Source organism: Psittacula echo, assembly GCF_963264785.1.
Source record: "Psittacula echo genome assembly, chromosome: 4".
Classification (NCBI taxonomy): domain Eukaryota; kingdom Metazoa; phylum Chordata; class Aves; order Psittaciformes; family Psittacidae; genus Psittacula; species Psittacula echo.
Window position 1 is genome coordinate 49,138,258 of NC_137738.1, and position 15,102 is coordinate 49,153,359.

Genomic DNA, 15,102 nt, shown 5'->3' on the forward strand with positions numbered 1-15,102 from the left:
CAATGTGTGTAGATATGTGTGTGCTGACACCACTGTGACAATTCATAAGACTATTTGTTGATGTTTGGGTTTTTTCTGCCTATTTGCTGAATTTATTTTTTGCTTACAGTGAGCTGGCATCATGCAGGCGTTTACCAGTGACATGAAAGTGAAAATTTGTTTCACATTCATGAGAAATATTTTGCAACATTTCAGTAAATACAGCTTTTGTTTTATGTGCAAAGCTTGTTTTTACTGCTCGTTCTACTCGTGGTTCTACGGACACAGCTTTTTTATTATTACTGTCCTTCTCTTAGGTTTCAATAGTCCATGTCCTCTGTTAGTTTAATTGTATTGCTTATTAATATAACTGCATCTGCTAAAGTTTCATCACTTTGGCTTCATGTTAATCGCAGGTTTCCCGTCTGTTCCACGGTCTGTTTTCTTTCTGCCACAATTAAAAACCCCTTAAGATACAGTATTTCCTCTACTGTCTCTAGATTTTCCGTGAATTCTATCCACTACACCCGGCAAATTGTTTAATTCTGTGTAAACTTCTGAAAACTTACAGTATATACCGGTGAAAGAATGGTGTGTGTAGTCTACGTGCCAGACATGCCATAATCGATTTGTGTGAAGCTTTTCAGGTTCAGTGTATAGCATGTCCATGCTAGTTTCATCACTCTGTAAATTTTCCCCCTGTGTTTTCTTAATTTCTTTGCAATATACTGTGTTTTCCTCAGGAAAAGTAGTTCCCTGGACTTCAGTAGTAATAATCCCATAGACAAAAACATGCTGGACATTGAATTTCACCATTAAGACTAGGAAAACCTGTTTAAGTAAAATAACAAATACAGTTGGGTAGTAGGGTCCCATTTAGTTGTGCCTACATGTCTTTTCTTTAAGAATTAGTAATTTTCCTGTAGTTCCAAACCTTTGGGGATTTTTTGAAATAGTCATAGCATAGTCAGGGAAATGCTGGCAGAAAGGCTGTGATGTGGCTGTGCTCAAGAACATAAAGTACTTCAGGTTCTGTAAGAGAACATTTTTAATGGGATGCCCAATTTTAGTGGGCATTTGGTGCTGAAAAGGGGAACAGTAGGTTGCATTTTGCAAGCTGTTAAGTGTTTGGATTCCTGTGTAAAACACTCCTCTCGCATGCATTATTTGAACCTGCTTATGAGAGTGGAGTGAGGAGGTTTAGTGCTGCTGTGAAATGCGGAAGAAACCCCATGCTGGGGATTAGGCTCTGTGGTCAAAATGCAGCATCTCTTAAGTATGCCTCATGAATACTGTATTAAACTCAGGCAACATATTAAAGACAGTAAATTTCCAACCACAAAGATGGGGTTCCTTTCATCTAACTTGACTTATCTACAGGTCTGAGCCAGCTGCTTAAACGAACTTACAGTGGCAGAAAATAACTGTTTTTATCATCCCAGAGGAGGTGTCTGAAATACATGAGCTCAAGCATCCCTTGTATGGTTCAGTCTCTCTCTCCACAGATGGATGAGGGAACCTGGATAACCAACCTGAATTAGATATGTAGCTCTCCAGTGGATGAATCAGAGGAGGCATGTCCCACCAAAATGGTCAGGGGAGAGAAAAGATTGTGATAGGAGCAAAAATTGCAAAAATAATACTTTAAAAATTTGCCTTTAACAAAAATTGATTTTCTTCAACCACAGCCCTGCGTAATTTTTTGGCTCTGAATTTAGGATGTGACTAGTGAAAACAGGTCAAGCATATCACCAGAAAAAACTTAATTGTTTAGCTTTAGCTGAGAAGCAGTACATTGGCCATATTTTCATAGAAGCACCAAAGTTTTCCATTGTTGATCTCCTTGGAAAAGGGAGCCTCTTTTCAATTAAAGAAAGGCGTGTATTGGAGTACACCAGCAGCTGCTAGTTAATCTTCATCTTCAGTTTCGGGGCAATCTCTGATAAGGAAGTAAAAACTCCAAAAAAACTCGTTGCCAAGGGTAACTCTGCTTTTTGACAGTGGAATGCTTTAGTAATACCAAAGACCCCAGTGTGAAAATACAAAAGGACTCCAGTTTAGGAGACTGATTGATTGAAAGCCAGAAGGGCAGCTTGTGGCCGTCAGAACCTAAATGAGGGCACTGATTTTTAACTTGAGTGATACCAGACAGTAACTGCTTGTTGTTCTCTGGCTTGAACTTTTGCGTTTTGCTAAATGTGATAACTAGCAAATTGCATCATGCAGCCTGACATAAACAAATGGTCTGTATTTTCCTGTGTGTTCCCCTGCAAAGCCATTTCAGCCTCAGCAAACTAGATTGGCAACCAAATGATCATCTTACCACGAAGAGCTTGTAACCTATCTGCCCTTTGATCTGGAGGGCTGTCTCTTCAGTGCAAGCCTGAATTGGCCATTAGGTTTTGCAGTGTTAAAGAATCATGTGATTAAACCAGCTGGAAATTAGAAGTTTCCCAAGCAACTGTCTCAGGAAATAACAGAAATACTGTCTTCTCTTGTATTCTGCTGAATTATTTCATATGTAAATTTATTTCATGTATGATTTCATTCTATGATCAAAGGTGAAACTACATATGACCACAGACTTCATATTTCTTGGTGGGACATATTCTTATTTTGCATTAGTCTTCTTTCATTTCACTTGTGTAATTTTACAGCATTATTTTTTGCTGCAGTATTTATTCAATATTCAGTATGCAAAAACAATCTACCTATTTTCTATCATCAGCAAACTTTAACATCTACTTAATTTAATACAGTTTCTTTGATTTTTCTTTTTAAAATTAAAACAGCATCCATCCATTATGGCAATGTATGCCAGCATGTGGTTGGAAAATACATATTTTAGGTTTTATGAACATATTTTATGAACATGAGCTGGCAGTGTGCGTTTGCAGCCCAGAAGCCAACTGTATCCTGGGCTGCATCAAAAGCAGCATGACCAGCAGGTCGAAGGAGGTGATCCTGCCCCTCTACTCTGCTCTCGTGAGACCTCACTTGGAGTATTGTGTGCAGTTCTGGTGTCCTCAACATAAAAAGGAGATGGAACTGTTGGAACAAGTCCAGAGGAGGGCCACGAGGATGATCAGGGGACTGGAGCACCTCCCGTATGAAGATTGGCTGAGAGAGTTGGGGCTGTTCAGCCTGGAGAAGAGGAGGCTGCGTGGAGACCTCATAGCAGCCTTCCAGTGTCTGAAGGGGGCCTATAAGGATGCTGGGGATGGACTATTCATCAGGGACTGTAGTGACAGGACAAGGGGTAATGGGTTCAAACTTAAACAGGGGAAGTTTAGATCGGATATAAGGAAGAAATTCTTTACTGTGAGGGTGGTGAGGCACTGGGATGGGTTGCCGAAGGAAGCTGTAAATGCTCCATCCCTGGCAGTGTTCAAGGCCAGGTTGGATGAGGCCTTGGGTGGCATAGTTTAGTGTGAGGTGTCCCTGCCCATGGCAGGGGGGTTGGAACTCGATGATCTTGGGGTCCTTTCCAACCCTAACTATTCTATGATTCTATGATTCTATGTTATTTTCTGGTTAAATGAAAGTCAAAAGTTGTGTAATTTCTAGTTAAGTACAAGTGTTAGATGACAAGAGCCTTAACTTAAAATATGACCAATGGTGGGCATGGGGAAAGGGAGGGTACAATCTTTTGAAGCTCTCTGAATTCAGCCTCTCAATTCTGATGTGATTTGTGGGATGATCTTCAGGAGAGGATTGCTACTGATTAACCCCATTTTCTATCATGTCATTGTTTCTTCTTCCTCATCCTTAGCTTTATGTCTGGTTTTAGAGTAAGCCAATGATGAAGTAGTACATTGAAAATATATGTCTGGGAATTGCAGCCAACTGATCAACACTTGTTACCATAGCAGGCAATAAATTATTTCAGAGTAGAATTAGGCCTTAGATGAGCAATTATAAAGCATCTTCTTTGCAAATACCCAAACAGCAGGTTCCTAGGTAGTAAAATCTGACTTGATGAGGCTTGCACAGTGCGAGGTGAGTGTCTGGATGGATCACAGAACAGATCTAACTTGGTCCTACTAGCATTTTGGCATTGCATCTTAAGATCAACTTTCTAATTCAGACAAGCCACTCAGTGGCATCATCTTTAGCAAATTTTCAGTAGGGCCATGTTTAATTGCTCCATTTTTTTTTTCCATTAATTGCTGTCATTTAAGTGGAGAGGAAATTACACTTCTGATCTGTTTAATATGTTTCTGCTCAGTACTGACCTCACTCTGAAACTCTAGCATTAGCTACTGGGGTTAGTTTTCAGAGGATGATATTATGATACCCTCTTCATCTCTGCTTCCACTTGCAATGCACAGTAGTCACAACTATGTCCAGAGCATAGATTCATTGATTCCCAGGGGTAAAATTGAAAGAAAGAACATTAATAACAATGGAAAAATAGACAGACAATAGTCAGAACATACAGCTCCACCATGTCCATACATGGCACACATGACATCAAAATCCACACAGATGACAGACAACCAAACTACAGATAGATGGTGAATACCTTCTGTTTGCACCAAGAGTGAAGTTTTGCCTAGTATGAAAATAATTTACATCTTGCATCTAAAATACAAAACAAACAAAAACCCAAACAAAAACAAGCCCCAAACACCTTAACCTGAGAAAACATCATAATCTAAGTGAACTATAAATTGTAGACTAATGCTGTTCAGTCTCCTTTCTTTATCGCCTCATTTCAGTGACATTTCCATTACTATCTCTTGTATAATTTTAGTACAGTAGTCTCAAATGACTTCAAAAGAACCATGTCATCTGAAAATGGCCCTTGTTGTGTGACTTCATGGATGCTGTTCTGTTGTGCTGACTCAGGAGGCTGTGTCATTTCAAAATCATGAGCCTTGTACTGTGCTTATTTTATCTCATGCAAGCTTTAGGTGCCAGAGCATCCAGGTTGGTGACTTCTGTAGAAGTTCAGTATCGAATAACTCACGTCTTTCTTGCGTGCGCTCTTTTGGTAGTCCTTCGCAGAAGTCAGCATTTCCTTATCAGAAAACATGTTTCCTAACAGTTTGTCCCTGTCTGTGTAAAACAAGAAATGGACACGCTGTAAATTCTTATGTGCTCTGTCCTCAGGCAAAGCTGTGTGTTCAATCCCAGGCAGAAGGAGAAAAAGTACAATGTTATTAAGCTACACGACTCAAGGGAATGTTTTGCAGTTGTACAATAGAATTAAAACCTCTTCCATTGTCATCTCAAAAGAAATAATTTCTTTTTATTGCTGTGCATGAATGGTGATTTCACATATGAAAAGGAATACCTTCGCTGACTTTATTATTTATGCTATTCAAATTATATGTTCCTCTTGAATAAATATAAACTATTTATAGGCTACCAATTTTGGGTTCAGATCTGAAATGTATTTGTTTACATATTATTATGATATTGTTTTCACAAGAATGTAATGATGTTGATGATTAATTGCTGATTATTCATGTTTGGAGTGTGTCAACTGCACTGAGAAACTATGGCCGCACTGAAGACCACAACCACTCTGCCAGTGTTTCTGCTGCTTAGGAGAGCAATGGGTGTATTGCCAGGAAGTGTAACCAAAGGAAACATGTTTTTTCTTGACCTGAGTTTTTTATCAGATTGCTCCTCAGGGTTATACTTTTTAACTGTGACTAAATGCGTTATCTTAAATCTTCAGACGTGCGTCAGGCAGAAACAATGTTTTATGAATATTTCTTTGAGGTATACTTCTTTTGGATTTTGCCTGAATTACTGCATGCCACTCTTTATGAGTGGCAGAGTTCCAGGCAATTAATTAGGAATAAGAACGTAGCAATAGACTTGATGGCAGAGAGACCAAGAAGCCCTAACCATATCTCTAGTTCTCATTTTTAAATGTTTGGTTTTATTGGTTATTATGTTGTTTAATTCCTCTTTCCTAATTAAAATATATAAGTTGTTCTGCACACTGACATATAGAAATTTTGGATGTACAGTGTAATCATTAGCAGTAGTACATGGGGATAGAAAGATTTGTGTGACATTAGATATATAGCTTCCACTCCAAGTTAACAGTACAGCAACAGTTAACTTTTACCTGAAACTATGTATTCTTTTCCAATAAAAATTCTGCACCTTTAAATGGAGGTATGGCAATTGCTTCTTAATGCGGTATACTAATAAAACTTAAATAAGAACCTTCATTGAACAAAGGAGTCACTGAATAAACAAATCCTTTCTTCTTTACACCAAAACCAGGAAATACCTGTGCTTTAACTAAGGATTTTCATTCATGTGGCAAGGACTTTTTCTCCACGGTGACGTTAGAATTTTTGTTATGTGTTTTACGGTATACCCAAGCCAGGTTAAATACAACTGCCAACAGTATGGCTTATGTCCTCTATTTGAATCTCGCTTTGTAAAAAAACCTACCTTCACACATATTAAGGACTGAATCTTGCAAATTTCAATGTCTTAAGTTGTATGGAACCTGTATTTTTGGTCTGGAAAATTTCCATCCTCCAAGGAAACCTTACCTAATCACGTTATGAAGGTTGAGGGTGGTTGCTATTACCTGGGCTTTTTTCTCATCTCCATCTCTCTTTTATTAAAATGTGGGAATCAAGATGTCACTAGCTGCACAGTTTATATTTTTCTCCAGCTGGAAATGTAGAACATATATGTGAAAATGATCTGGGGGAATATTTTTGCAGTTAAGGGATAATTCAAGTTAGTCAGTAATGCTCCCCCTTGCACATAGATGACCACCAATGAACTAGAAAACAAGTGGCTTTGCTCTGCCTCCTGTAGTTCACTCACCAAAATATAGACTTTCTAACAGTACAAACTCAGAAGCATTTGGGACAGAGAGCAATTTTGAGGGCTTTGTTAGTAATGATGACTGAATTTATTATCTGGTTTGTACAGTGAGGAAAACAGAAATGAGAATTTAGCTGTGTATGTGCAAACGATAGCGCTGGTCTCAGGAAAGATTAAGGCAGCTAGCCCATGCTAGACTGCAGCTGGGTGAGTGTTGGAGGCACCTCCTTCAGCTCCAACTATCTGTGGAATTAATTTAATGCTTTCTGACAGACAAGGTGGGTTGGGGGCGCTGGGAGGGTGGTCCCTGCCTGACCCTGGGATGCCTGAACTCCAGGCTGAAAGTCTGAAGCAGATTAGTGGCCCAGATGTGATGCTGACCTAGGCAGGCTTTTCGACTGACATGAGATAGCTGTTAGGTTGTTAGGGTTAAAATCTTGGTATATCTAGGAGTCATGGACTTAAACATCTACCCCAGCTCAGAGGCATATTTCCAGCTCTCGAGTTTTTGCTCAGCACACCTCTTGGTTTTGTGCAAAAAGCAATGTTAGGCAGCAAGTGACTGGTGTTTTTCTTTCAGAACATTAATATGAAAATAAAATCATATTATTATTGAGGGGTTTTTTTTCAAATGCATAGAGGTTTTTTGCTGAAAAAGGCCCAATTTATAAGCCCAGTATTCTAAGTATTTGCTTTTTCTGAGGAAAAATCTAAAACCTAAAAAAAGATATATTAGATAAATATTTGTTCATTCCACAGCTACATTTTTGAAAAGGAAAATTACAAAAAATCTTCACAATTCCTAATAAGAAGACAATGTGTATACCTTTGAAGAGCTTTTCTAAGTCAGACAAATATTTCAATGTATGCACATGATAGACATTTGTGAAAGAAGAGCAAAGACGAGAGTAATCATTAAGAAGGTAATAACTCTTACTGAGGTTGAGTATAGAAAGGAGAGACCCTATAACTTCATCTTTCGCTATAGGAACTCTCTCAAGTAAGTTCAGCCAACACTCAATTTCACAACCATCACTTTTTGGTCTGAGTCAATCAGACACAGCAATCTCATATAAGTAAAATAACCAGCCACAGACCGGAAACTCTCTCAGATGCAGCAGTACCAGACAAAAATCTCGTGTCAGATTTTCAGTCTAAGCTTTGAGACTATAGAATAAGGTTTTTGTCTTGTGTCACCACCAGCTACATACTGTGCAGTGTAAGGCTGTGGCTTTATTAGTTTATATAGCAATATACCATCCCAAAATGTCTTTAAAATGTAAGATTAAGTTGAAGCTACCTCTTGAGCCAGAAAAAATTATATTTTTTTCATTGACATTTCAGTGTAGAAGCATCATTGCAATAAGATCAACAGCCTGTTTCCATTTTCGTACATAAAAGTAAGGTCAGCTTTTTGTTTTGTGACATTCAGTGAGCTATATGTTGTAGCAGGGACACTATGGAAAGACTATGGATATAATTTACTCACTTTCATCCTCAGGCATGAGGAACAAACCACAGCTGTTAACATCAAAGAAAGCAAAACAAATAAAAAGGGAGAAAACTAAAAAAAACTTCCATTTTTCTGGAGATGTTTTTCCCTTGTAGGGAATCCACCTTTTTGGACCATTTGAGCTGTTTGCATTTTTATCCTGTTTAATACATCATACACACAGTATCTTGACCCTGCTTATCAGCAGCTTGAGATGCAAGGCTGTGTTATGTTACAGTTTTGGCTTGGTATTTTTTAAGAAACAATTCCATGTGGTATGTTCAGTTTCTGCAGTAGGCAAAGGGATAACAGGAAATAGAGAAGACAGGAAGGGAAATTGCATCTGAATAACCAGGCACTGGCAGATGTAAGCATTTTCTTTGTGCATGTGATGTCAGCCTGTTGACTAGAATAGGGTTTCTGTCAAATCAACAGGTCAAAAACATATGTCTTATCTGTTTTAACTTGGTAATAAATGGAAAATTTGTTATTTTCTATTCTTTGAAAGACAGTATTTTCAGAAGCACTGAGATTCTGATGTACGAAGAGTCACCATATCTAACAATATGATGAAAGGAGCTCTGTAAAACCTCTTAACCTGTCCGACAAGTACAGGGCATGCTAACCAAACAGGATAACCGTAACTCATACTTTTGGTCACAGAAGGCCGTGTATTTTAAATACCTCCTTCTCTGGAAACCTTGATTTGATGTGGTGGGGGACTATTGTGCATCTACTATTTTTTACTTCTTGATAGTGGGAGCCAGATAGGTTCATATATTTCAGTGTGCTCAGTTAGAAAGATCTTTCACCCAAGCTTTCAAGAGAGGATGCAGAAAGCAAATCATCATAAATAATAAAACAGGAGCTTCTTTCTGCAGATTTCATGAAAAGCAGGAGATATTTTGCCTTGTTGCATGCACTTATTTTTTGCAGGCCCAAATGCTTTTGGCATTTTGATGCAGGGTGGATATAGGGCTTTTGTTCTCCAAGCCTCTGGCAGTTAGGAAATGTCAAGCAGAAAATGCACTTTGCCTGCAGGGGAAGAAGTCACCAAGGTGCCCTCGTGGTGCTGTATCTCTGCAGGCTTATTCACAATATGGCAGAGAGATGAACCCTGACAGCTGTGTTTTCCTTGCATGTCAGCAACAGTGGATGGATGGAAGTGCCACAGATGAACCTCAAAAATGAGGTAAAATGGAGAAAATAGGGAGTTATATGCATATTCCCTTTCAGTTTTCTTTCATCCTCTTTCTTGATTCCCTTGGTTATCTAGATATGGGTAGGAATTAGCAAGGAAAGGTTAAAGAACTACATTTCAAAGTCACAGGTTTCCTCATAATTGGTGAAATTGAAAGGCAGATTCCCATTCTCATTGCAACCCATCTAAATTACTCAGTTATTGGTGATTGAAAGTGTTATTTGACAGTCCCCTTACACTACAAGAACAGAGTAAATAAGGCTATGTTTAAATGAGAATCCAAATAAAAATGAATTGTTTACTGAAATCTGCAGGGTTTATCAACTGTTATGTACTATGCCTGTTTTTATCTTTTTTTTTTTTTCTGTATTTTGCCCCTTTGCTCTAATTTACCACAGTAAATTGTTATCTTTTCATAAGTACTCTAAAGGTTGCACTGTTTCCCAAGACAAATTAACAAGATGGTCACGATTACTTTTGGGGATTGTTCCACTATTGTTGTAACTATAGACGTGCAAAAGCAGACCTCAGTATAGTTTACATTTCAGTTTTGTGATTTGGGGAATTAAGTCTATCAAAGAACAAAAACCTTTATGTTTAAAAAATCAAAAAACTGGAAACTTTGAATGTGTACATTAAACAATCCATGTTTTAAAAATGAATGCCCATAGTTAGAGATGAAGACTGATAAAACTCTGTTAAAATGGGGATAACCTTGTAGGAGACAAGCCCTACAAATTGTATTATCATTCACTGAAGCTACAAGTACTCTGGAAACCAGGCCACCCTAATCTAGATATTTATTTGAAGATACCTGGTCTAGAAACTAATTTTATACCTGGGACTACTTATGTGCACTTAAAATGTATTGGCAATATGCTGAATTTGGCCCCATATTTGAGAAGCTCAGTCATTGTTCATCGTTGTTGGTGAGGCTGGCCAGAAAACAAGAATTTTGTTTATTTGGAAAAAAAATAAAATAAAAGGTTTTGGAATTTCTTTTCAGCTTGGAGCAAACTAAGCTCTTTATGGAAAGTGATAGAGGAAGAGAGAGGCAGCCGAAATAACCAGCTTATTCTATAAGCTAAAATAACAAATGGCTGAGTAAATAGGGCAGCACTCACCTGGGATATAGAATGGCATGCTTAAATCCCTGCTGCACTTAATCTCTACAATAGAAAATGAGTTTGTATTTTTAAATTTTCTTTTCAGCTGAAGTTATTCTAGTAAGTAAGTACAGTTAACTATTCATCAGATCAGAGAAAGGGAACCCAAAGTATCTAGGGCGTATGCTCCTCTTTCTTCTCTTGTTTCAATCAAAAATAATGCTGTGAGACTTCGGAAGCCGACCGTTAAAAATCCTCATACATTTCTGGGAAATGAACAGTTTGTGATTAATGCGATTTTCTAAAGATTTTTGTTAATAGATTTTTACCCACTCCTAATAGTTTCTTTTTTCTTTAGTTGCTTAACAAGGGAGAGGGCAAGGTGGCACCTCTTTAACCAAGTTTTAATAAGATGTGTAAAAAGTATAACTTTGCTGCTGCTTTTTAGTATTTACTTGTGCTTCTGAAGAATATAAGTTGTCCTACAAGATGCATCAGAAAGATGCTTAAGGCTTTGTTCTGTTTGGTTTTTGGGTTTGGGGTTTGTTGGGTTTTTTTGTCTTCACTAAAGTAAGCTGAACAAAACTACTTTCTGAAATGCTGTTATTGTTTAGGTAACTGACACTAAAAATGAATGACAGGATGTGAGTTTCTAATTTTGGTGGTGTCCCATTGTTTTTAGAGGAAGTTGGTTTTGAAGTAGTGAGTGTAAGCACAGCAGGTGCTGGGAGCTTGTAGCAGCAGGCAGAACTATCACATGTTGGAACAGAAGTACTCTTTTTTTTTTTTTTTTTTTTTTTTGATAGATATGGCATAATATTCTCATAACCTTTTCCTTGACTAATCTATATATTATGTGGAACTTCAGAATTCTTGAGATACATGCATCTATTTAACATAGAAGCTGCCATGAATGTATATTGGTTCTGCAGTGTTTGGATAAATATGTGTTATATGATAGAGCAGAAAGAAGAAGCTGAAATTGATTTCTCAGTCTTTGTCAGTCTGATATATTTGGGAATAAATTCTTATCAGATGGGAAAACTGACTCTTACAGCCTTCAAAAATACCTTTTATTTCCATAGTACAGTAATTCATGATGATGGTAGTGCTAAGTGAAATAAGGATTACTGAGAACAGTATAGAAGTTCTCTTGTGAAGTATTTCAGTCTCCATCAGAACAAAACTTTGGTGCATCTGTGTAAATTGGCATCCTTCCACTGACTTCTAAGTGCAGTGAAGTGGGTGGTTTTGTGCACTTCTTGGACAGACATGCAGGTACTCAGCAGCAGCTGGACTCCCTGAGAGCACAACTTCAATAATATTTTGCAGATTCATATCAATGAGGGTGGTCTTGATATGCACAGGCTCTGGTTGCTTCTTCCTGCCCTTGCTCTTTTTTAATTGGTTTAGTGGTTTGAACGAAGTGCAGAGAGATGTATTTCTGGTAACAATATTGTGCTGACAGTATTTTAATAATGGAATAAACTGTTCTTGCTTATTCCATTCTGGTCCTGTGGTATGTTTGCAAAACATATGGATGCAAAGTTAGGATGTATATAATTTTTTTTTTTGCCTGTTTAAAGTATCTTCTCTTTCCTAATATTAAAAGGCAATACCGCATGGCACCATCTTCAGAGGTGCATTGTCAAAACCTTACCTTTTTGTGAAAATATTGTTTATCTAACGCAACTTGAATATGATAGAACAGGATGTAATCTTTGACAGTAAAAGCAAGGGAAGAACTCCTTTCATTTTAATACTGTTTTCTATATGCTGATATTTTGGAGAATATTATCTTCCCGAAAAGGATTTTTTTTTTTTTTCCCAGAAGTATTCATGTTTGCCCCAGGGATGTCATCTCTGACAGAGATGATTTAACGTCATCCATCCAAGTAGAGAGTGAACTCTGTTACATGGGAATAAAATAATTTCAGCCTACCCTGAAGTTTGGTGGTCAAATTATACTGAGGGCATGCAGGCACCCCTGAGAGCCCTCCAGCTCATCCCTGCCATAGACAGGCTGCAGCACCCAACCTCTCAGGAATGACTTCATGTTAATAAAGTCTTTACAACTGAGCAGATTGTAAAATAATTCTAATCTCTTGTAGATGTCAAAAAAATGTGAAAGTCCATCTTGAGCTGTTGAGGAATGCAGGGTATACCTCCAGGCTCACCCTAGATGTACAGAATCTATGAGTAGCTCTAATTTGAAGTAGCACAAAAGAGGCAGAAACAGGGATGAAAAGTTCTGAGTGGTTCAGATATCAAGCTGGTTGAGCTGAACAGACTTTCAGCTGGTTTGTATCCTTTTCATGCTGGAATGTGGCTAAACAAGACTGGGCAGGGAAAAAGACAAGTGACAGAGCAAGGCTGGGGTGAGGAAAGAGAGAACAAGATAGATGGCAACAGAGGGATGCACTTGGACAATGAAATTTTCAATGTTTGAGGTTGCAATGTTGAGTAAAGTCTGAACCCAGCTGCAATCTAGCGTCAAGTCTCCTCTTTTAAAATAAATGCACCATATAGTTTTTAGTTCTGTCTGCATTCCTGTATTGAAATAGTAAAATTTGAGATGTGTTTTCTTTCTTTTTCTTTTTCATTATAACATTGACAGGTTGAGCCATTGATCCAGAAAGGCCACGAAAATTTGGTGCACCATATCCTGCTCTATCAGTGCAGCAGCAATTTGAACGACAGCGTGCTGGACTATGGGCATGAGTGTTACCATCCCAACATGCCAGACTCTTTTCTGACATGTGAGACAGTCATTTTTGCTTGGGCCATTGGAGGAGAGGTAGGATGAATGGCTGTCTAGCACAGTTCATCAGTGGGGCTTTAGGAGGGTGTGTATCATACAAAACTTGTTTCTAATGTATTAGCAATTACTGAATCTGTCTGGTTTTAAGTATACTCAATTACAATCCCTAAATGCCTCACCAGCAAGTCCTCAATTTCTTATTGAGTATGCAGACTTTTAAGTATGAAATACAATGATCATCCTGAATGACAAGCTGAAAGTAATGGAAAGAGTATAGAGAGTTGATGCCTTAGGGAAAAAAAGATGGCTTGGGAGCATGAAAGTTTGTTGCTGTATCAGCTTGCCCCATCTGATATGGGCAGTAGCCTGCCTCCAGCAACGACCAGTATCTGATACCTCTGGAGAGTGAAGAAAAAATGGGTCATATATGGGGCATATCTACAGAAAACAGAGTCTCTGATGACCCCAGGCTTTGTCTTTAGCTTATTTTGTATGTTAATTTAGACTGTAGTTAATGCTTTCCGCTGACATAAGGCAGCATTACTGCCAAAAGAATCCCACCCCTTCTTTACCTCCTTGATCACTGTGTGCCCACAGAAATGATGGTGTGGGCATAGAGGGGGACCAAGGCTGTTGATAGTTTCTGGAGCCTTTGTTTGTCTGTAGTCCAAAGCTGTCTTCAAGTGCTGCAGTGTGAGGAAGCCAGAGCTGCTATACGGACCCATCAAAAGAAGTTTAGTCCACTGTGAGCATTATCCCTGATGTGTGCTTTGTGCATTTTCGCCATCAGCTATGCTCTGACCCAGTATTTGTACTTTTAACTGTCTTAATCTAAGTGAAATAAAAAACTTATATAAATAAGTTATCATTTGACAAGCACTATGGAGGCTTCTGCAAGGAGGATCCTATTGTTAAAGATCTTTAGAGAGGAATCTGAAGATCTGGGTTACATTCAGGTTAATTCAGAGTATTCACTTCACTTAGTTCACTCGTACATAGGTGGTGGTGATAATGAAATGGAGGTAATAATATTTATTACTATATTCTACAATTAATTCATTAATGTCCACCAAGCTTTAGAAAGTTGGTATGTCAAATTGCACATTTCAGAAAGTTAGAATATCAAATTGCATATTAAAATATTAGCTATAAACTATAAAATTATGCAGATTAATTCCTATAAAAGTGAATTTGGTAAATGACTTGACTTAGATACTGGCGATTTTGGATTGAATCAGGAGTGAGCTTTTGAAGTATATCTGCCAGTTATCCCCACTTCCCAAGCTCTGTTTATCAGGAGTGGTTTGACAACTTGCAAAACCCACTTTGGGATGAAGTTAAACTGAACGTGCAGGGGTGAACCTAGCATCTTCCAGCAATAAGCGGGGCTCAGTGCATGGGGTCTGACCAGAACTTGCCCTAAGGAACATCATCTGGGGACAGTGGGTCCAGTACAATCTGTTGCACTGTATAGAGCTCCTTTTGCACTACATGGCTTGCTAATGTAAATATAGCCATGAAGATCATCTTTATTGTTCAAATAATTTACTTGGAATGCAGTGATTTCTGCAGGAAAAATGCTCTAATTATATACAACCTCAGTATTCCCTGGAAATTACTGCTTTTAGAAACTGGGAACATTAAAAAATGTAGATTCACTTTTTCATAAGGGTTTTATTGTCGGACCAACTAATTGATGATGCAATGTTTATACATTTAAAATGTAATTTTCCTTTTCCGCTCAAGCAATAAA

At 38.1% G+C, this 15,102-nt stretch overlaps 1 protein-coding gene across 1 annotated transcript in view; it reads left to right on the top strand.

Annotated features, from left to right (window-relative positions):
* Positions 1 to 15,102, top strand: part of MOXD1 (monooxygenase DBH like 1) — a gene marked incomplete at both ends in the record, with an annotated part of 48,671 nt that overhangs the window by 18,630 nt on the left and 14,939 nt on the right. The window contains one exon of the mRNA XM_080614834.1: positions 13,206 to 13,385. Coding sequence (XP_080470960.1) covers positions 13,206 to 13,385 — 180 coding nt within the window. The remainder of the gene's footprint in view (positions 1 to 13,205; positions 13,386 to 15,102) is intronic.